Source organism: Culex quinquefasciatus, chromosome 3 (genome assembly GCF_015732765.1).
Source record: "Culex quinquefasciatus strain JHB chromosome 3, VPISU_Cqui_1.0_pri_paternal, whole genome shotgun sequence".
Lineage (NCBI taxonomy): Eukaryota > Metazoa > Arthropoda > Insecta > Diptera > Culicidae > Culex > Culex quinquefasciatus.
Window position 1 is genome coordinate 75,269,840 of NC_051863.1, and position 22,167 is coordinate 75,292,006.

General features: G+C 35.2%; 1 protein-coding gene across 20 annotated transcripts in view; it reads right to left on the minus strand.

The window, feature by feature from the left end:
• Positions 1 to 211: 211 nt before the first annotated feature.
• LOC6032738 (RIMS-binding protein 2) overlaps positions 212 to 22,167 on the minus strand; it is a 212,092-nt gene continuing 190,136 nt past the window's right edge. For 19 of the 20 annotated variants that reach the window (XM_038263854.1, XM_038263865.1, XM_038263866.1 and 16 more), the window contains 2 exons: positions 21,083 to 21,150; positions 212 to 3,929 (listed from right to left, as the gene is read on the minus strand). In XM_038263854.1, the coding sequence (XP_038119782.1) occupies positions 3,255 to 3,929; positions 21,083 to 21,150 (743 nt within the window). In that variant the 3' untranslated portion in view covers positions 212 to 3,254. The remainder of the gene's footprint in view (positions 3,930 to 21,082; positions 21,151 to 22,167) is intronic. The other variant, XM_038263861.1, reaches the window with a different exon arrangement.

Consider the following 22,167-nt stretch of genomic DNA (forward strand, 5'->3'; position numbering starts at 1 on the left):
TAACAATACTCTCTACTTTTGGCGAACAGTAAATTGGTTCCACTTTGACAGTTCAAAATTGAGGCCGTTTTACGAACCACTATTCAACACCCAGGCTAAACCCTCTGATATTTCGGGGTGAGTTGTGTGAGTTGTTTAGTTTGAACTTTATTGCAAAATCTTCACATTGCTCATTGCTCAACGATGTAATAATGATAGTATTTTTTTTTTCAATTTGTGAGTAATTGAAATAAGATCGCGTACCTCTTGCTCACAGAACAAATTGAGAAAAATCCTATGCGAGACAGTGTGACCGTATGTGTGTGTGTGACTGTTTGTTTCTATTGGCAGCATTGATTAGAGAGTGAGAGTGAGAATCCGCGGTATGAATTTTGTGTATTGTTCTGGTGGTGATGTTCTGGTGTGTGTGTGTGTGGGTGTGCCTAACTTCGTGCGCTTCTCTACGCCACACTACAATCGCCGGGCCCTAGAATAGAACATATACCAGAAGGGGGAATTACCAATTAAAACCATAAAGCAAGAGATCGTTGCAATTTGAAAGGAGAGGGTTGTGCTCTATAGTAGGGGAGGGCGGGGACATTCGCGCGCGTGGATTTTTTTTAAGAAGCCGCATTCCGGCGCAGTCTTGGATGACGTTTTGTTTCCGAACGACTTTGCAGGGAGGAGGGTTTGGTTTTAGGGGGTAGGCAGATGCGACCAATTGAAAAGGTGAAATAAATTTAAAAGATGTGTTTGTTGAAATACTTACGATTGCCACATTACGAATACTGAGCCATCTTGTGTGATTGTGAAATTACCTCACCTCGTTCTAGCAAAACGGTGCACACGTGTTTTCCTGTGGTGTCATTGTGTGTGTGTGTGTGTGTTTGTATCATTGTGGAGAGATTTGTAACCAAAACTAAAGTGTTTCTCTACAGACTGTCACTTGATTGGTGGCCCCCGGGGAACCCGAAGCTTTTTTTTTGTTTTATTTCAAGATTGTTCGCGAGTTTCACGGTTTGGTTTTGCAACGTTGGTTTTGTCTGTTTTTTTTTTGTTTGTTTTTGTTTTCGCGGTTTAGTTTGATTAGACTTGTCACGAAATAGGTTAATTTTGCTGTGTTTTTTTTTGTTGATTTTCTTTTGTTTGTCGTTTAATTTTAAAGATTGATTATTAACTATAAATATTCTCAATTTAATAATGGTGGGTAAACATTTGTGGTCGTCGTTTTTTTCTCTCTTCATCTTAACATTTCACCTAGAATTTTATTCTTCTTGTGTTCGTGTTCAAGTGTTTCTTTGTGTGTGTGTGTTGTGTGTGTTCAGCTAGTTCCGGGCTAACACAACTCGCCTGCACTCGCGCGCTCGATTTTGCACTCTTCAATTTATTCGACCTGGTTCCGATATTTACATGCCAATGTTGTTTTTGTTTATTTCGCCTAGTCGATTCGCTACTGTTTTCTTTTGTTTTGTTTGTTTAAATCCGATGCTTAGTTGTAGTTGTCAAGTCAATAGCTACTCAGCATTGAATTGAATTTCTTTCTGATTTTTTTTTCTTTTCTTCTGTATAATACACTAAATTTTTAATTAGCTACATTATTTCCTTTATGATTTATTAGGTTCTTGTTTCAATACAACAATTTAGCGACTTTTTGTATATACGAACAAAAATAGTAACAAATTATAACACTGTTTTAGTCAGCCCGGGAGCATGTTGACAGGTCCCATACAAACTGAGCGTACCCCGTTTTGTGGGCCCAGTGGGCCTAAGATGGCGGCATTCAATATTATCTAGCCAAACTTTTGAAAATGGCTCATAGTTTAAATAAATATGGTTTTTGCTTTGTTTTGGTTTAAAACGACAAAATAAGCATTCTGGAATCATTTTCTTTGAAAACTTGTTTAGAGATAAGCCACGTTCAAATATTAGTCCAGAACAGTTCAAGAGAGCGTGCCGCATAAGCCGTCACGAAAAAAAAGTTTCCTATGCAAATTTTGAGTTGCGTATTTGATGGCCGGACTCCGACGAGGCCTACTTGCCATCTGTCGGTGAATACGCGCAACTCACGAAAACTGTCATCTTAGGGTCCGGTTGGTTTTAGTTGATATTTGTTTTACTCTTTGATTCATAATCTAAGTTAGGTGTCAATAATAAGATAACTGTAAAGATTATTTTAAGTGTTTTGTTTGTTTTGTTGTTAATTAGTCAAAGATATTTATTTTTTAATATTTTATGTTGTGCTAAAGACGCGCGCCGACTCAATTCAATAACTTCTTCTTTATTTGCTAGCATGTAATGATGAGAGTTATGAGGGGGAGTAGTTGAAAAAGTGTGTGAGTGTGTGATCTCGGTGAAATGTAACTCTAATTGTTGAACAGCACTTTGAAGCATGAATGTCTTTTTTGTTCATCTTTTTTTTTGTTATTTTCTTTAAATATATATGATATATTTATAATAATATTTATATGGAATGATATGGGTAATGATTTGCTTTAAATGTAAATATCACCTTTTCATTCACTTTGTTTTTGATCACTCATCTTAATGTTAGAACTTGTCTTTTACGTCTGGTAATTTATATAACTATAACATTGTATAATTATACAGAGCTCCATCGTTTAATTTCTGCGGTCACCAAAAACCAAAACCGAAACTTAATAGAAACTGAACAACAATGCTCAAATATACGTTCTTTTGTCTAGAGTTACACAACTACACCCTCGAGAATGTAACACAAACAAATGCTAATTTGAGAAACGGAACTTTTTTGTTTTCATTTTCTTTCAACTCTCACGGTGAGATTAAACCTAAATCGTTCTCGTCCCGAAATGCCGCGGAAAATACGTACGTGTGCGTGTGTGTATGTGTGTGATCATGTCTTTTCTTTTACTTGACTAGTTTTTTGTTGTTGTTTGTTGTTCTTTATCTTAGTTCTGTAACCTTTGTAGAACCCCTAAATAATCGTCATCTCTCCGCTATGTACACCAGACGTCAACGTTAGCGTGTATAAACAAAAAGCTATCGACAACAAGTTTTTTTGTTTTGGTTTTAATAACTTCTTCGTCTTACTAACCTATTATTTGTTCCTTTCATTTGCGGACAGGTGCGCATGGCTGCGCGCTACTGTTGCCCGTATTGTTTGTGTACGTGTGTGTGTGTGTGTTTTATGTCTTCGTCTTAGGATCTTGGAATGTGTAACTTTATAGCAGTAATAATGTACAGTATAGTCTAGCCTCCACCCTCGAATAGTGATAATCGTAACTAAATGCCTGGGGTTATTTGCCACCGAGGCCAAATTTCATAAAGATTAGCTCTTTGCCTTTGGACAGGATGTCACCGCCGGGTGCCGCCATCTCCTGGATCTTGCCCATGATTGCCCCGCCGGGCATCTGCTGCTGCTGCTGCTGGCCAGGTTGACCCTGTTGCCCGGGTTGCTGCTGCTGCTGGTGTTGCTGTTGTTGCTGTTGCTGCTGCTGCTGCTGGCCACCACCCATGCCAATGTTCATGCCTAAACTACTAAATGGACCGGATGACTGTTGTTGGGGTTGTTGCTGCTGCTGGTTGTTCATCTGACCGCCCATGCCGGGCTGTTGTTGTTGCTGCTGTTGTTGGGGTTGCTGCTGTGCGGCCGGCTTCTTGCCGAACAGACCCCCCGTTGCGGCACCGGCGGCCCCCGACAGGAGGTTGCTCGCCGTCGAAAAGACACCACCGGACGAGGCTGTGGTCGTTGGTTGTTGCTGTTGCTGCTGCTGCTGCTGCATGTGCGGTTGTTGTTGCATCATCATCGGCTGTTGCTGTTGCATCATCGGTTGCTGTTGCTGCTGTTGTCGCATCTGTTGTTGCTGCTGTTGCTGTTGCAGTGGCGTCTGCTGCTGCATGTTACCCATGCCGCCGACATTACCACCGATCCCTATCCCTTGACCGATCATCCCTCCTATCCCCTGCATCCCCTATAAAAAGCGCATTGGCTACGATTAGTCTACTGTCGAACAGGCCCACCAAGCCCACTTGTAACTCTAAACTAAAGGTCAAGTTTAAAACAGGAATACATATCAAAAAAGGGTGCGCGCGTGTCAACGAATGAAACGGAACGGAAGTATGGGAGTTCAAGGGTGGACGGGGAGAGGTTGGTCCTCAAATCTCGGGAGAACTAACTTTGGAAAATCGTATTCAGAGTTGAGAGGAACCAAAAAGGAAAAAAAACGGAACGGAAATGACGACACTACGTGTTGCGAGGGACCTCTAGAGAGGGAAGGACGCGCGGGGGAGTTTAGAGACGTGCGTGCGTTTTGACTCGAGCTGCTAAATTTGCGTGCCATCTAGGAAGTATGCTATGCTAACATTTTAACGTCATTCCGGTTATGTCTGTGACAGACAATTATAAAAAAGACTTTTGCAGAAACACTGCAAAGTCTTGTAAAACAAATCAGATCATCAAACCCGTTTTTAAATGGATATTTTGAAGACCTGAAATCCATTTAAAATTTGTTTTTGACGAATTTTAGATCGGTTAAAAAGAGAAACATCACTTTTGCCGCTTTCAAAACACTAGAAAAATAAAAAAAGGGAAGTGTCTTGCTAGCTGTTATTGCAAATATTTATTACTTTGAAATAGTCAGAAAAACTTTATGTTAGCTTTAATTTAAGGAGTTACATACATGTGGGTACTTCTCTACCAACTCACACGAAGTCGGGTAAAGTTGCCCGACCCCTCTTCGATTTGCGTGAAACTTTGTCCTAAGAGGTAACTTTTTCCTCATCACGAATCCGAGGTCCGTTTTTCGCTATCTCGTGTCGGAGGGGCGGTACGACCCCTTCCATTTTTGAACATGCGAAAAAAGACGTATTTTTCATCGAAAAAACACTAAAAAGTTTTAACAACCCTGCCATTTACCGTTACTCAACTGTAAAAAAATTTGGAACATGTCATTTTAAAGGAAATTTAAAGTTATTTTCAAATCTTCATTAACCCGGAAGGGTTATTTTTTCATTTAGAACAAAAAAAAAAATGATTTTAAAATTTCGTGTTTTAGCAGGGTTATTTTTTAGAGTGTCACAATGCTCTTCAATGTTATAAAGCATACAATTACAATTTTTTTCAAATATAAACATAAGGGGTTCACTTATAAACATCACGAGTTAGCGCAATTTAACGAAAAAAAGTTTTACATAAAAGTCCCAATGACACCAAATTTCTATCTAATCATCGTTTCAGACTGCCAATTATTGAAAAACACCTTTTTTTGCACGTTCAAAAATGTAAGGGGTCGTACCGCCCCTCTGTCACGAGATTAAAAAAAAACGGACCTCGGATTTGTCATCAGGGACAAAAGTTACCCCTTAGGACAAAGTTTCACGCAAATCGAAGAGGGATTGGAGCAACTGCTGTGTGATCACTCCTTAGAGTACCATGAAGATATTTCATGATTAAAGAATATAAAAGACGATTTAAAAAAATTTGCCATGCGCAAATCGAACTGTCAAACTTTTTCAGCGTTTTTCGTTAGTAAGATGAAAAATAGGGTGAAGACATATCTCAAGACATATCCCGTGTGCATGACGAAACCCAATTATGAAATTTTGTTATTTTGGAAAAAAAAAATCAAAAATCATAAACTGACGATTTTGACATGAAAAACAGAAAAATATTTTTATCTCTTTTTTAAAATATTATTTTTTTTAATTGTTAGCCAATTTTGTAAAAGTAGTATTGAGATATCGTGGCACCCGTTTTTTGAAACTGTTAACTTCAAATTGCGTTATATTGGTTATGATTCATCCAAATATTTTTATTTTTGTTTTGTTAATAGTTTAAAATGTATATTTTGTTGCCCTGAAAACAGATTTAAAAACTTTTCGTGTGTGCTCATACCAACCCTTGACATTTTTGCCGATTTACATTTATGTAACCCCTTAAAATCAAAGTGCTAATTGGTCGATAATAGAAATGGACTAACAATTGTCTAAAATGGACGATGATTGGTTGAAATTATGTTGGGTAAGTTCCAATACTTTTATTTTTGTTTGAAGTCTGAGAAAAATTGCACTTCTATCTCACTAAACCGCAAGAAAAAAAATTGTTTTTCGTTGATTCGCGAGAAGCTTAACATACAAATCTAAAGTTTTTTTTGAAAAAAGTCTTTTTATGTATTGATTCCAATTGGTTTTCGAAAATTGTTTTAAAAGTGACTTTTCCAGTAAATCGAAGGGAGATATTTTGAAAAGTATTTTATTTTTTTTCTTGTTGATGAAAACATCATAATCTATCATTCAAGAAATGAGTACCTAAAGTTCCTCGACATGGCTTCAAAATGAGTTAATTAAGCGTAGAGCAGTAGTGTATGTTTGCGAAAAATCTGAAAAATTGATCAATTTCGATAAAACCATTTTAATTTGACAAGAATTCGTCCTAGGTTTAGAGTGTAATTTGTTTTGGAATGATCATTTCTGACATTGAAATTATTTAACATAAATAGAATAACTTAAGTTTCTGCTTAAAAAAATCGATTTTCTCAATAAATAAGGTTTACAAATAAGATTTCATTGAGGTTCATATTGCTTATTGCTCAGGGACCAAACGCATAATAATTTATGTCATAAATGACATTTTGTATCAAGTGGCCACACGCACATCTCCAAACTCGTCCCCGTCGAGTTTGTTGTCTATCAAGATAACATAAAACTCAACGGCAGTGGGAGGTAAAATAATAATAAAAACTTCCTATCTAGTGTGGAGGTAACAATAAACGAATGAGGGAGGCATCTGTCTCTAGTGGATAATAACATAAACAATTGAAAACAAATATAACTTGTCACAAAAAGACACAACCAAACAATCCAACAACCGAACGAAACGAACCCAACTAGGTCAAAATGTTGAAACTAACTGAAAAACTAACTAATAAAAAAACAGATATAAAAAGAGTAAAAGATATATAGAAAAAGGGAGGAGCCTTTCAGAGTGTAAGACAAGAAAGTTTAGTCAAGAAAGAGGCACTAGGAACGAAACTATGCTGGAGTTAACTGAAAGGTGTGTGGACAAAGCAAAATTGAACTGTTGGTTTGTCTTGTTCTATTCGTGGACAACTGTACTATCCTATTCGTTTTGGGCTGTGAAATTGTGCTATCATTCTCGGCTTCATTTATGAATCTCAATGAGTAGTTTTTGTTTTAAGACTTTATAAGTGACTTTATTTTCAAGCAGCTAGATTATTTAATATTATTCAGTAATTATGTACATTTTTTTGAATTTTGGTGTTTGAAGCCGAGAATCAAGTTCAAAGTAAGAACTGTTATCTCTGTCCTTTAAAAATAAGTTTGAGTGATGTTCTTTTATAAACAAATAATAATGCGCTAGATAAACTCAAAATGAATTATGGTAATTTATTCAAAAACTTTAATCAATTGCTTGTACAATTTAAAATATCTACAAATAAATGTCATACCTAATGAAAACAAGCTTCAACATTTTACTGCATCTTTTTACAGTGGAAGATTATTGATAGTTTATCGAACAAGTACCAGAATCTTCAATAAAAAGTTTCTTGTTTTTGATGTTTTAGAGACCACTTTGTAGCCTGAAGATAATATTTGTTTATGTTAATACCGTAAACCGGGGTGACTTTGAAAGGATTTCAATTTGTTTTTATTTTCCTACAGGTAAGGTTTTTCTCAAGATTATTATTTTTAAAACATGTACTGGGGTAGGCCACACAAAGTCCATGAACTATTTCGGAAAAAAGTTTTTTCAATAATGTTTAGAAAAATAGTTACGTTAAAAATTCTTAGTTTGAATTCCGGGGTGACTTTGATTGTCATAGTTTTTCTTGTTAAAATCATATTTAAGATGTTCAATCTTTGTTTGTACGATAAATGTACCATCACTAAAGTAGCTGATGTAGTATTTAAGAAAAAAAAAATCAATGTTTATATTTAGTTAACTAAGTGTATAAGCTTTTAAGCAAAATACATGTAAACTTTAAGTAAAATTGTTAAAAAGTTGGAATTTTGCCTGAAATTTGTTAAAACTAGTTTTGTTTATAAATTTATCGATTTATATTGCATTTTATACTGAATTTGAAGCACGAATCACAAGTTTTCACATTTTACATGAAATTTGTTCAACTGAAATTGCCTATAAATTTAGAGAGTTTTTATAATTGTGTTTCAAAAACACATATTATTTATTTTTTACAAACTTTTTTAACCTTCTCCTAGTGGAAAATTGTCCAAAGATTCCGAAAATTCATTCCTTTTTCCGATTAGAAATCATGTTCATTTTCTTAAGTATAGTTAACTAACTTTTTAAACCTGTCAAAATTTTATGAAAAGTTCTTCTTGAGGTACTTTGAACACTTCTCTACTACGGTCAGTATGTTTCTAAACAATTCCTTACGTATTTTAATTGTACTCTTCATTTTTCGGAAAAATCGCAAACCTATCAAAGTCACCCCGGCTATCAAAGTCACCCCGTTTTACGGTACTTTTATTTCAAACTGCCGTGAATCACATCCACGCTTCCGTACAAGCCTCCATACAAATATGACAGAATGCCGAAATATGCATTTAAGAACGATTTTTTTTATTTCCGTAATTACTTTTCATTAGGGCGAATCTGTAGATGTAAACTAACAGTCTATCCCACTTGCTCTAGTGACAGTTCACGTTGAGTAAGAAAGGGATAGGCTGCTTGTTTACATCTACGGATTCGCCGTATTGAAAAGTTAAAACAAATTTATTTGGTGTCTTTGGAAGCGTCGTAAGTTTTGATGATAATTAGCAATAATCTGCATGTTCAACAGTTTTGGTTTATTTTTTATAACTTTCTTAGTAGATTAAACATATTTTAACAAAGTTTCAGGAATGTTTTATAATATGAATTTGATTTAATAATTGAAATTATGTATGAAGACTTGTATGGCAAAATCAACGATGGGATTTTATTGGTCATTAGTAGGCTTAGTGATTTTTCACGCTCGAAAATAGCAAATTTCACGGAGACCTCAATTTCAAAACACAAAATTTCACGCAAATTTCGCGGAACGTGAAAAATGTTAAAATAATTCTGGAAATCTGTATTTTAATCACAGAAAACACTTTTTATGCTTCATACAGAATGAAGCATGAAAATAAACTCAAAAAATCTTCACCAGGTGGAAACTTTTATGAAAATTGAAAGATTTTTTTGTGTCACGTTCAAACACAATTTTCAAAAAAGTTTCCACCTGGGCTCTATTTATATTTTGAAACAAAACGTAGGCCATGCGTATTCTCATTTATTGAACTGCTTTTTCAATATTCGACTAATAAACCTTAAAAGTTTTCCCTAACTTGCTAATGTTTTATCAGTTTACATTTTATTGAATTTCATGTCAAAGCAAAATTTAACAATATTGTCCAGCAAAAATGAGTAAAATAGTTTGAATTTTCTGCGATATTTAGCCCATTTAAAAAAAATATATGGTTTTCATCTCTCTTTTCAAAAAATAAATTTAAAATCAATAGACAAAAATAATAAAATTTGTAACGAAATCAAAATTTTTATTCAAAATTTGAACAGAAAACAAAAAAAGAGGTATTTTTAAACATTTACGAGAATCATCAACCCAAATAATCAAAAGTCGTAAAAATTAAACAGGCCTCAGAAAAAAAAAATCTGAAATGTTTTTAAAAGGTGATTTGAAAGATAAAAATATTCTTCATTTTATTTTGAATAAAACAATGCTTGATTCCTTTTGAAATTATACCTTTCAAATAAAAAAGTAATAAATGTTTTCTAACAGCGAATGAAAATATTATAAAATTTGGTTACTTTCTAAAAAAAACTGCAAAATCTTAACAATTCTTTAAATGGTTCATATCAAGCTTTTCAATTAAATACTAATGAAATTTACTTAAAAAGTTTTTATGGATGAGAGGTTAAGAGAAAATTTGTAAATTTCAAGAATTTCACGAAATCGTCAAAATTTACTAACCCTATATTAGTAATATAGGGTTCACTCGCTTAATTCTGCAGTAGTTCTTAAGATTATTTTTATTGCTATTCAAATTTGATGAAATATTTTGAGAATAATCATTACAGTTTCACTCAAACATAAAATTTCACGGGACTTCGCGGACAAAGCAAAATTTCGCGGATTTCACGCTGTCCGCGAAATCGTGAAATTTCACTAACCCTAGTCATTAGAAAAGTTTACACAAAAACTTTACTTTTTTTTAATCATTAAAGTATTTTAATAAACATGAGGCATTCACGGAGCATTGCTTGATTGCCGAATATCTCTGCTTTAAAAGTTATTTTTTAATTCACTAGCTAGGCTTGTTTTGGGTAAATATTACGGCAATGATTGAATGGAGATGAAAATTTCGAGACTGAACCACTCGAAAGTAATCCACAAAATGAATATGAGTCGTCTCTGTCAAATGTGTATGAATGAATTATAGTAAATTCGTAATTGTCGTGAGGAGTTTCTGATCATTCAAATTGATTGTTTAATTTGAGATTGATTGGTTGTTGAATTTGAACGTTCTAATAAATTTGCTCTGTATTTGTGCGTTGGCAGATTGATTATATTAGAACATAAACCTTTTGAATTAGTGTTGTATTATTCGTCGTTAGTTCAAGATGGAATAGGATCTAAGACACCGATCAGATTTTGTTTTATTTAACGCAACCTATTATTTACAATTTTTACATTGAATTTCTGGTACTTTTTCGATAAACCGTTTGGCACAATACTGAAAGCTAAGAAAAACTAAATCTAAAAACTTAAACATAAAATATGTGTGAATGAAACTAACACATCTTCAGTCACTTTACATTTTCTCTAGCAGGAGATGTTAGAAAAGCATATCGGACACGAGGGGGGATTACTTTGCAAATAGAGCTATTTACTGGTCGAGTTCGCTACAACGATTGTTTGCTTGAACGAATAAAGTAACATAAACCAAGGAATAACGTCCTATTCTACGAGAAGAAAACTTTGAACAAAAAGGGTCAAGTAAAAGTATGTGGCACTAGGGAACTCAAACAAACAACCAAATATCAGGCTAGTAGATGAGATCATTGCCGTCACTGTCACTGTTACATGCTATCCGCAAGGCTCGGTAGGCGGCGCCTCATCCAAATACAAGTACAGGTACAAATTGAGAGAAGGATAGATGTATAATGTATAGTACACAGAGGCAACATTCCCATACAAGAGAGATTACTGAATACTTGGCTGGAGAGCAGCAGCGAATAGTTAGTAGTTAGTACATAAGATAGGAAAGCCGAAATTTCGTATTTACTGTAACTGAGCCGAGCACTAGCGTAGAAAGTGTAACTATATCAGGGATTGACGCGAGACAGTAGCGATTAAATGGGATTGAGTATGGTATTTTGCTTTAAAGATAACTGTGCTGTACTTAGTTCGCTGTCCTGATGCAACCTGATGTTGGGGTGTTGGTGTATTTCGATGTATGCTAACTGGTTTTTATGGGACATGAGTGATTAGCAACTTGAAGCCAAGTGTGCCGTATTTTTTCTATGGACCCACAAAATTTAGTCAGAGTATTGCAATCTCCAATAAGTTAGCGTACTACACAACTGAGCTAAATCACCTTCTGCCAACTGTCATTCGGACAAATCTGACGAATACGGTGAGATTTGCTGGATTTGCTCTTTACGAGGCTGGAACACAAAACGATCCCCGCAGGGATTCCACTCTATAGCTACTACATTTACACGAAGGTCTTGATTTTTGTACAAAATTTACATCGACACACATTTTTACGCTAGGGTAGTTACATTGGTTACATTGACATAGAAAGAGACAGAGACATACAGAGATGGTACAGGAAAAACAAGTTTTTTATTAAGGGAGGACCCAGATCGAGTACACACACAAACAAAACAGTCATTATACGAAGGAAAAGTAAGTAAAGTTGCTCGTTTTCTGCTTGGCCCAGGTAACGAAGCTAAAAGTTTTCCAAGGAATAGTTTTTCATGTGTTTTTCTTTTCTTTGAGAAAAAAATATCTACAGGATTACTTTGTACACATTGAGATACAGTGACGGAAGAAGTACTGGTACCAATTATACAACCACACACACAGCAGTTATGCGCAATAGAAGGGGAGTCGGGGAGGAGGGTCGAAACCAGCGTATTAGTGTCATACTGTGATGCCAACTAGTGGGTTCAATGGATTTCAACAAGAGACTGAAGGGTGGAAAAGAGAGACAGTTTCTACGAAAGATTCACTAAGACAAGACATCCCTGCCCGTAAGAGCCAATGTAGGTGTTTGAGGCGTCCAATATCCAAACTAGCTTTTTTAAATCATATTTTTGTTCTGATTTGTTGCTGTGTTTGCCAACTGTTTGAGCGCAAGTGTGAGCTTCGAGTCGATCGTTCGAATTCGAACCAAAATCCGTTTCAAAAATCAAACCGAATCGCGTGAAAAACCAAAAATCTTCAACCAAAACATATATGTCTCGTTCTCTTTCTATCTCGCTACACAGTTATCCGGTCGAAATGTGTATGCAGTTGTGGTGTTTGTTTTTTCTTATGTTGATATATCGATAGAATTTGGTGGGGCCGAATCTTACTGAAAACTAACCAGCTCTAGGAGAAAATCGTTGAAAAATCATATGCATTACTAAACGTAATATTTCGTGAGGGCAGGTGAGTTTTAACTAAGAAAAGATTGAAAATAAAACATAAATCAATAGAAATAACACAAAATATTGTGAAAGGTTGAAAATTATAGTCAAAGAGTGCAAATAGTAACCATACGACATTTATACTAAACCATTAAATAAACTTTTATTTCATTTTATATCAGTTTTAAGTAGGCTAGCCTCTGCAATCACACCGTGAAACATCAATTTGCGCTTCAAGACAAATCATGGAGGTTAAGGTCTCCAGAACCACTTATTTTTGGCATTGAACAGAAATTTGTGTGCTCCCTCAACAGAAGGACGAGAGATACTTTAGCAAAATTAAATGAGAGGATATAAACAAAGAATTGAGTTCATTCAACTATAACACATTCATTGACCAGTGGCGTCTAAACTTGGCACAGATTTGATATGGCATTGGTATAGAGCAGCGATTCTCAACGGGGATACCGGGCCTACTTGATTTACATGGAAGGGGGTACCGGTCTAGAAGAAGGTTGAGAATCGCTGGTATACACCCTTACCAAAAATCATAACTTTTTGAGTTACAAATCCCATTTTTCATACGATTTTTTCAGTTCAACCCATATAACCATTTTTATGGTTGTAGTACCTGAACTCAAAAAATCGTATGAAAAGTGGGATTTGGAACTCAAAAAATCATGATTTTTGGTAAGGGTGTAGAGGAGAAAAGCAACTCGCGACAACATTTTGAGGCTAGGAATTTTGACAGGTATGATTTTCATAAAGTATTCGCCTCCTTTTCTCTCCCACAGAAAACGAGGGACAATGTAGCTGTCAAACTAGGTCAAAATGTTAAAGTCACTCACAAAATGAACTTTTAGTGATTTTAGTTCATTTCTGACGTCACGATTTTCTCCTCTGCTCTGCTGTGATCATTTTTATGTTTTTATTTTGTAGTGTTGGCCACTAGTACGGAAAAAAGTCTATTCTCGAAATCGTGCATTGTGTTCATGAATTTGAGAACCTTGAAGGAATATATAAACGTCCTTCGTGGTTCTCAAATTCATGAACACAATGCACGATTACTGGAATTATTTTTTTCTGTGAATGGAGCTCAACATGGTCGGTTTTTCAGAACAAGGTTTTTCGGAGGCATTTAGGCCAATAAACAACTTCCCAAAATTTGAGATTGCATTTTAATTTTATGCGGTAATTTGTATGGGACTTTTTGTCAAAACCTTGCTCTACAAGCTGAATATTGTACCATGAGGTATTTTAGGACTCTGGGTCAAATATGAGCCAAATCGGTCAACATTTACCCATTGATACTCGAAGGTTCGAAGTGTGTATGGGAAAAAAACGAAGAAAAATGAAAAACCCAATTTTCTTAACTCAAAACCTAACTCAATTCTTCTCTCTTTCTTGCCCAAGTAACATTTTTTTCCAGGAGTTCTACAAGAGCTCTTCAAGATAGCTACAGCATAGCAGTTTGGACCGCGGTAGGATAAAATTCTCTTCAAAACATCTTCAGGAGTTTGGAAGAGTACTTGAAGAGAGTTTTATCCTACCGCGGTCCAAACTGCTATGCTGTAGCTATCTTGAAGAGCTCTTGTAGAACTCCTGGAAAAAAATGTTACTTGGGTGGTCAGCAGGTTGCACAACTTCCATCCGAATATTCCCATGAGTGAGATTCTCATTGAAAATTTAATGGTCTACTACAACTTTGTACAACATACCAAAGCTGTAAACCTTGATCCTAAAGAGCTATTAGCGATTTAAAAAAAGTCATTTTTGGATGAAAAACATGTTTTTACCAACTTTAGGCTCGGGTATCATTGGGTAAATCTCAACCAATTTCGCCAAAAAAGCACGTTTCAGACCAGTTTTAAAGTTCAAAATAAACACGAGAAAACAAAAAATACAAAAAAGTGGGATTTCCTTTACAAAATTAAATTGGATTAAGTTGTTTTGAGGCCGATGAGCGCAACAAAATGTTCTGGAATGATTTATTCATTTTTATTTTTTTACAAAAAAAACCTTCAAACGATGAGATTTTTAGGAGTCTCTACATGACTCGTCTTGAATTGTTTTTTCCCTCTTTGTTGCACGGTGTTATCTATTAGTGTAAATTCCTGAAAAAAAACTATAATTATTATTTGACGGATAAATGCTCAGGCCAAGCTACTATTTGCAGTCTTAATTCATAAACTTATAAAAGTAAATATACAAAAAAAATTAAACCCACTTACAGCTATGTTACAAAATGCAAAATCATGAGCTGAGTTTTGTTTCACATGATAAAAAATACACTTGAACACGGTGTATAGTAGGGTGGGTACGTTTTTCAAAAAGTTCTCGGATCAAGTTTTAGTATGGTTCCCCTTGTAGGGCATGCCCATAGGGACTTTCATGCCAAATATCAGCTCATTTGGTTGTAAACTGGCTGCGCGCAACAGGGTTAAAGTTTACATGGGAATTACTATGGGAAATTGGAACTTTTTGTTCAAACGCTCCTACAGGTCTTGGAATATAACGCGCCAACTTCTGGTATGGTCAGGCCTAAGGGGAATGGTCTGAAGAACACTTTTCCCAAAGAGAGCATATGGATTCATTGTCCCTAGACCTGGCGCATCGGCAAATAATCCGATGTCTCCGGAATCAAAGGTTTTCCCTCAAAAAGCATCTAATTTTCCTTAGCATGCTATGAAAGTTTGATGAACACCGCGACGCCATATGTCAGACAGCTACCACGTGGGTGAGAAACTAGAAAATGATCATTTCGAGCAATCCTGATATTATTTAGTCGAATTCAGAATCTTTGCACAGCAAATTTGTATTTTTTTGCAAATATTTCAACAACGTGGTAGCTGCCTGACGTATGGCGTCGCGGTGTTCATCAAGCTTTCATAGCATGCTAAGAAAAATTTGATGCTTTTTGAGGGAAAACCGTTGTTTCCGGAGACATCGGATTGTTTGCCGATGCGCCAGGTCTAGGAACAACGAATCCATATGCTCTCTTTGGGAAAAGTGTTCTCCAGACCATTCCTCTTAGGCCTGACCATACCAGAAGTTGGCGCGTTATTTTCCCAGACCTGTAGGAGCGTTTGAACAAAAAGTTCCAATTTCCCATAGTAATTCCCATGTAAACTTTAATCCTGATGCGCGCAGTCAGTTTAAAACCAAATGAGTTGATATTTGGCATGAAAGTCCCTATGGGCATGCCCTACAAGGGGAACCATACTAAAACTTGATCCGAGAACTTTTTGAAAAACGTACCCACCCTAGTGTATAGTTGTGGCCATTTTATAGCATTGGTGTTACTATGATTGGGGTAAATTACTCAAAATAATTTTAAATCACGGTAGGGTTAAAAAGTGGAAAAAATCTTTTGTTGTAGAAACATAGAGGTGAACGGCACAAATAATTTTGACCTGTTTATGCGTTTGCATTTTTGCTACAAAAATATTAGAACAAACATCAATCAATAAAACTTTGAAATGATCCGACAGTCTGACATCTATTGGAAAATGCACAAATCAGTGTAACTGTACAGCTCGACAAAACTAACTGCGGGAATATTTATAACTTTGATGACATTAGGGGTAATTCAACCAACCCGTGGCAATGTTTTTTTTTGTCGAGCTGTGATATCATTTCAAGTGATTTTTAACCGCCATATCTGCCTGTCAAGATAGAGTGAGAAACAACAAAAATGAACTAACTAGCAGCAACAAACAATCAAATTTCATGCATTTTTGGGGAGGATGAAGAAATAAAGACATTACATTAGGGAGACTTCCATGAATCACGCCGTCCGTTAAGATTTTGGACATATTTTAAACATAATGACTGTTCTAAGCAGTCCATTCACTGTTACTTGATACCACTTTGTTCCGCTTTGTGCAAAGACTAACGGGTAAACAAAAGATAATCATTTGCATCACTATTCGGAATTATTTTGAATTTTCTGTCAGTAATCGCTTCAATTTCGTAAAGGTATGATTGATTTGGGCTTCCTTAACACGCACCGATCGATAGAATTGCACTTTAAGTGAGTTTCTTTCCATTAATTTGAATTGAAATTTTCGGGTATAAATGCTAAAAAATCATCTTTACACCCAAAATTCAGAGTCGAGATAATCGTTCTCTCAAAATTTATTGAGGGCTCAGTGCCAAAATCGATAGAATAATGGTACCAACTCACACCATCATAACAAATGAGTTCATTCGTTAGTTGAATCAATAAATCTCCAACAAGTGTCATACATCGACTTCTGACTTCTCCTTGGTCACCAAGCTGTGATGGCCGAGGCAGCTAAGTCATTGGATTGGTTTGTCAAAGGTCTCTGGTTCGATTCCCGTTGTCGACACTTTTGGTTTTTTGTTTGACGGATGAACTTTTTTTGCAAATGAACCTCGAGAGAATAGTTCTATCGCCCATCTCGAGCTGTGTTCTCTGCGTCCGTGAATGGTACCACTATTCTCTCGACTCGAGACCATCATTCTCTCGGACTAGCGCTGCCAGTTTTGGGTGTAGCAACCATGAGCACCCTAGGGCATCTGTGTTTTTTAAGAAAAAATAGTGGGTTACGCATGGTTGCTTAAGTTGATTCAATTGGATTTACTACAGAAATTTTTTTTTTTTTCGCTGGAAAATCACAAAAAAAAAACAATTCTATCATTTGGAGCATGTTCAGGAAGCCCAAATGTATCATACCTTGACGAAAATGAATCGTTTACTGACATCAACTTCAAAAAATGTCGAGTTGCGTTATCTGGAGATCGAGATGAGAATGTTACATTAACAAAACAATCAGAGTTTAAATTATAAGTAATATCCAAGTTCCAGCAGTTTGAAGATAAAACAATCTATTAAAGTGTACACAATAATGTTGCTCCAAATTCTGTTGAGAAATGAATCAAATAAATTACAAAAACAGGCAATTTTAAAATTTTATTTTTGTCATTTTTTTATTTGCCTGAATTTTGTTGGGTACCTTCCCTGTGACAAAAGAAAACATTTTTTGTCATCGGTTCGTCCATACAGTTTTCCATACATATTTGACAGCTGTTTATACAAAAATGGCGTGTAAATATTCAAAAAAATATTTCTATGGATGAGCAATCATGGACACTTTGTTTTTGAGGCGAAAAATGGGAGTTTATCTTAAAAAAAACTTTAAGGCATCTGTTACTCAGAAATGGTTGCACCACCATCATCAAAAATTAAAATTAAAAACAAAATTTCTGTTCAATTGCAAATTTGTTTTAACATTTAAAAAAACTATAAAACATTTTACCGCATTGTCGATTTTTTTTCTCAAGAGCTTCAACAAATTGTTGAAAAATTCATAACACTGTCAACAATTTTTTACCCTTGCTTAGCTATACATTAAGGGATGGCATTTTTTGTCCCCTGAAACATATTAAATAAACAAAAATAGTGTTTTTGAGTAATGCACTTTTTTGTGACAAAAAGTAAAATCAACTATTTTGTAATCGTGTGTTTATTTTCATCAAAGAGTGCTTACTAATACTTACAACTTTACAACACCAAAACAATCAAAAACAATTCTTCGCGGGACACAGATTTTGGAAATTTTACAAGCTATTTTTGTATGGACAACTGTCAAATTTGTATGGAGAACTGTATGGCCAAACCACGGACGAACGGACATGACACCAGGAACAAATTTCCTTCAAATTTCTGAAGCAAATCACAAATTGTATCACTTGCGCCATCTACACTAAAGTTCTCGAAGTAGCATTACGCGATTACGCATGATTTCTCAAAATGTCTTATGCAATAATTAATTAAAACATAATGCATTAGTATTGTACTAGAAATAGTTGTTTGCCATTAAGTTTGTCTTTATTCTATGTAATTTATCATGGTTACTAAAATTGTCGAAAAATTGATAGAAATGGTAATTTTAATATAAAATCATACGACCATTTCAAAAAGTGATTTTTCATCACCAGCTCTGCCGTTCTACGCATAATTGTCCCATGTCAGTTTTGGACAATTTTGACTTTATGGCATTTTTAAGTTTAGTTTGATGTGTATTTTAAGAAAAACACATAAAATCTGGTACTTTGTTCGGAAACTCATTGAAAACAACACCTAGTCTGTTTGTCCCATCGTTAAACTTCTTCGCATAATTGTAATTGTAATTGTAATTGTAATTTTTTTTTGTAATTGTCCCACCAAGTATTTTCTTACACGGAATCATTAGTTTTACTAAACATTATGTCTTGTTTACCTTTTGTAAAGCAAGAGAATCACAAATAAAGGTGATAAACTGCTAACTGGGGTGATTAGGGACACATAGGGCGAATAGGAACCCACGGGACAATTATGCGTAGAAACACAGAAATCGGTCGAAAAATTTCAATCGCGTTTTTCTCAGTTGCACTTTTTTGAACATGGGACAGTTATGCGTAGAACGGCAGAGCTGGCTTTGTTTACGTTTAAGACCACGTTGCGCGAAGCTTTTGACATAAGCGATCTCGCATGCGCAGGTTTTCGCCAAGAAGAAGTAAAAGAAAATCTGCTTCACTTTTTGAAACCCTTGTGTGATGTCCGTTCGTCCGTGGGCAAACCGAGGACAAAAACTAGTATCTTTGGTCACAGGGACGGTACCCACACACTTTCAGACAGAGAAAAAAAAAATGCAAAAATAGCCGAAGGCTGAAATTGCAGAGAATTGCGCAAATATTTTATAAATTGGGAATTCCAAGGAAACAAAAAATTGCAATCTGGGAAATATGTTTATTGGAAAAGTCTTAAAGAAGTGTTTTTTTGGCAATTCAGTAAAACGATTTGTTTTTTTCAAAAAGTGAATTTTGACTTATTGAAAGAAAAGATTTAGAACAATCAACGTTTAAAAATTCAAACTGGTAAGTTTCTCTAAATTTAGAATCCCTTATTTGAAAATGTAGAATTTAAGAGAGAAAAAGTAAATGATTACCGGTAATGCTAACAAAATTGTTCAATAGCAGCGCGAACTCTCTATAGAATAACTCTCTACAGAATGGATTATTGCCAGGTTTATAAAAACTATGTAACCCCATATTACAAATCAAAGTCATGTAATAAATCGATTTAATAAAGAATTTCAGCGGTTTACGACGTTTGAACCAGTAATTTTACATTTCTTTCAAAACTCTTCACCATCATTAGTTTGAAAATTGCGAAAATAATTACAAACTTTGAAAGATACATTGTTTACATTCTTTAGATGCAGTTCTTCATAAAATGCAAATGATAGCAAAATATTCTTTAAGTAATTTACCACAATCAAAATCAGCTGCTGAGTGAGATATGTAAACTAAGAGCAATGTAACATCGTTTGCGTTTATTACTGCCATTAATTAACCCTTAAAAACTGATTTATTTAGGAATGTCTACTTCAAAACACAAATAAATAAGAACAGTTAATCGAAAAGAGTAAGAGGCTCGACTGTTTCGTGGGTTGCTGCTGCCTGTCCGTTTCGGGGGCGATTAGAAATTCTCACTTTGCACAACAACAACGAGTTCAAATGATACAGCCAAAAAAAGAAAAGAAAACGATAGCTTTTCATCCGAGACACCGAGATTCTAAAGTGTTTGCTGAAACTAAATTTTAGAGTGTTTTTTTTTGCGACGGATTTAAAGAAGTTCTACGGTTTGCAACATAAATGAAAGAACGGGAGAATCATTCGTAACGCAAAAGAGGTTTTTGTTTTTTTTTTGTTTTCTAGCAACAGTTAAGATAAAGATCTAAAGTGAAAATGTTTTTTTTTATTTTAAGAAGAAAGAGAAATATTGAGTCTAAGACAACAAACAAACTGAAGGTTTCGAACGGAATAACGAAAACAAAAGTGACTAAATAAAGTTTCGAAACTTAAACAGAGGTACGATTTTTCAACGTTCAACAGTTTTTGATACTAGGAATTGATTTGATTTTTTTGTGGGATGTTGGATGTGAATTGTTTGGTTTACTCCTAGGTCACCCTAAAAACTAAATCGTTGTTCGTCGTGGAAGTTACACGCTAGCGTCCGGGGACGGTCGTCGTTTTAAACAAATGATGGAGTGTGTGTGTGTGTGAAACAAACGTTAACGAATAAACTATTGCTTCCAAACAACTAGGACAAAATGGAACAAAAACTGAACTAACTGCCTTCGAAAAAGGGGTGGGGTGGTTGAACGCATTATTATAGAAACGTACTATTGATTTAAAAATAGCTCATATAAAAAATTCGAAACCAAACTTTTCTTACTTTTCAAAAAACAGTGGGCAGGTGGGTGTGTATAAATTGAATATTTTTTCAACGAATCATCGTTCTAAATCATGAATTTCAATCAACTGTTTGTTTTTTTATTGCTTTGCACATTGGCACAAATAGTTTGTTTCATTATTGTTCTCTTTTTTTTTTGTAGCTTATTGTTGAAATTCAAAATTTATGTATCTTTGCGATGTTTTTTCTTCGGTAGTTACCTGCGTATGGTGATCGGGGGCAGGGTGGCCCGTGTTGTCTAACAGTGTAGGGGAAGAAGGGCGAGCATCTAGCAACAAACAACATGAAGACTTGACATTTACCACAGCAGAGCAGAACTTGGACGCTTGAACTGGTGGTCGGGCAAGTCTCGACTGGCGGCCGAAACGTCGATACACACACTCACACACGCACACATACGTTAAACGTACATTGGGATGACATTTACACAACACACACACACACATACAAATTTTGAAGGGGGGGTGGATGGGTTTGCCGGATATTGGCACAGATCTAGGGACGGGACGGTGGCTAGTTCCAAAACGATCCGCTAGGTGGTGCTGTTCGGAGTGTATCAACTTTCAGCTCAGACCAACTCTCGACTTGCCGTCGCACCATTCAAACGGATTTTTTTTTATATCATATTATAGGTTTACTTTGGAACTGAAGTTAGGTTATAAAAGTTGGAAATGTGAAATTTTACATGAAAAAAGAAACCAAAATCTGGAGCAACTGAAACTCGAAATGAACTCATAAAAGTACACGTAGGATAGAAATGTAAAGATATCTTTCTCAAGTGGTGCGCACACTGAACATTTAAAGCTTTCGGCTTAACCATTATCGTATACAATTTTTTCCAAAAAAAAAAATGGAAAAGAAATAATAATCGACTTTCTAATGATGCACTCAACTTAATATCATATCCCGCTAACTCTAAAACTTTTGAAATTCGAAAAGCAAACCAAAGGAGAAAAATCGAAAGCAAGAAAATATATATGTTTTTTGTTATCAAAAGATTTCAAAACCTATAAAAGACAAACGGTGTGTAGAAGAGTAAAAAAGGTATGCAAAATATAAACCGTAACGCAAATTCTTAGAAACGCAAGATTAAAAATCAAACTTTTGCCTTCTGTTCTACGTTTATAATATGTATTCATTAATGCTGTGGGAAATGTTCAGTTTCAATAGTAATGAGAATGCACTGTGTTGTTGAAAGAGAACTTTTTTTTTGTAAAGAAGAAAAATCGAAAATGAGCTGAAATTGTATGAGCGGATGGTGGGGCACCCAAAACTGACGCTTAAA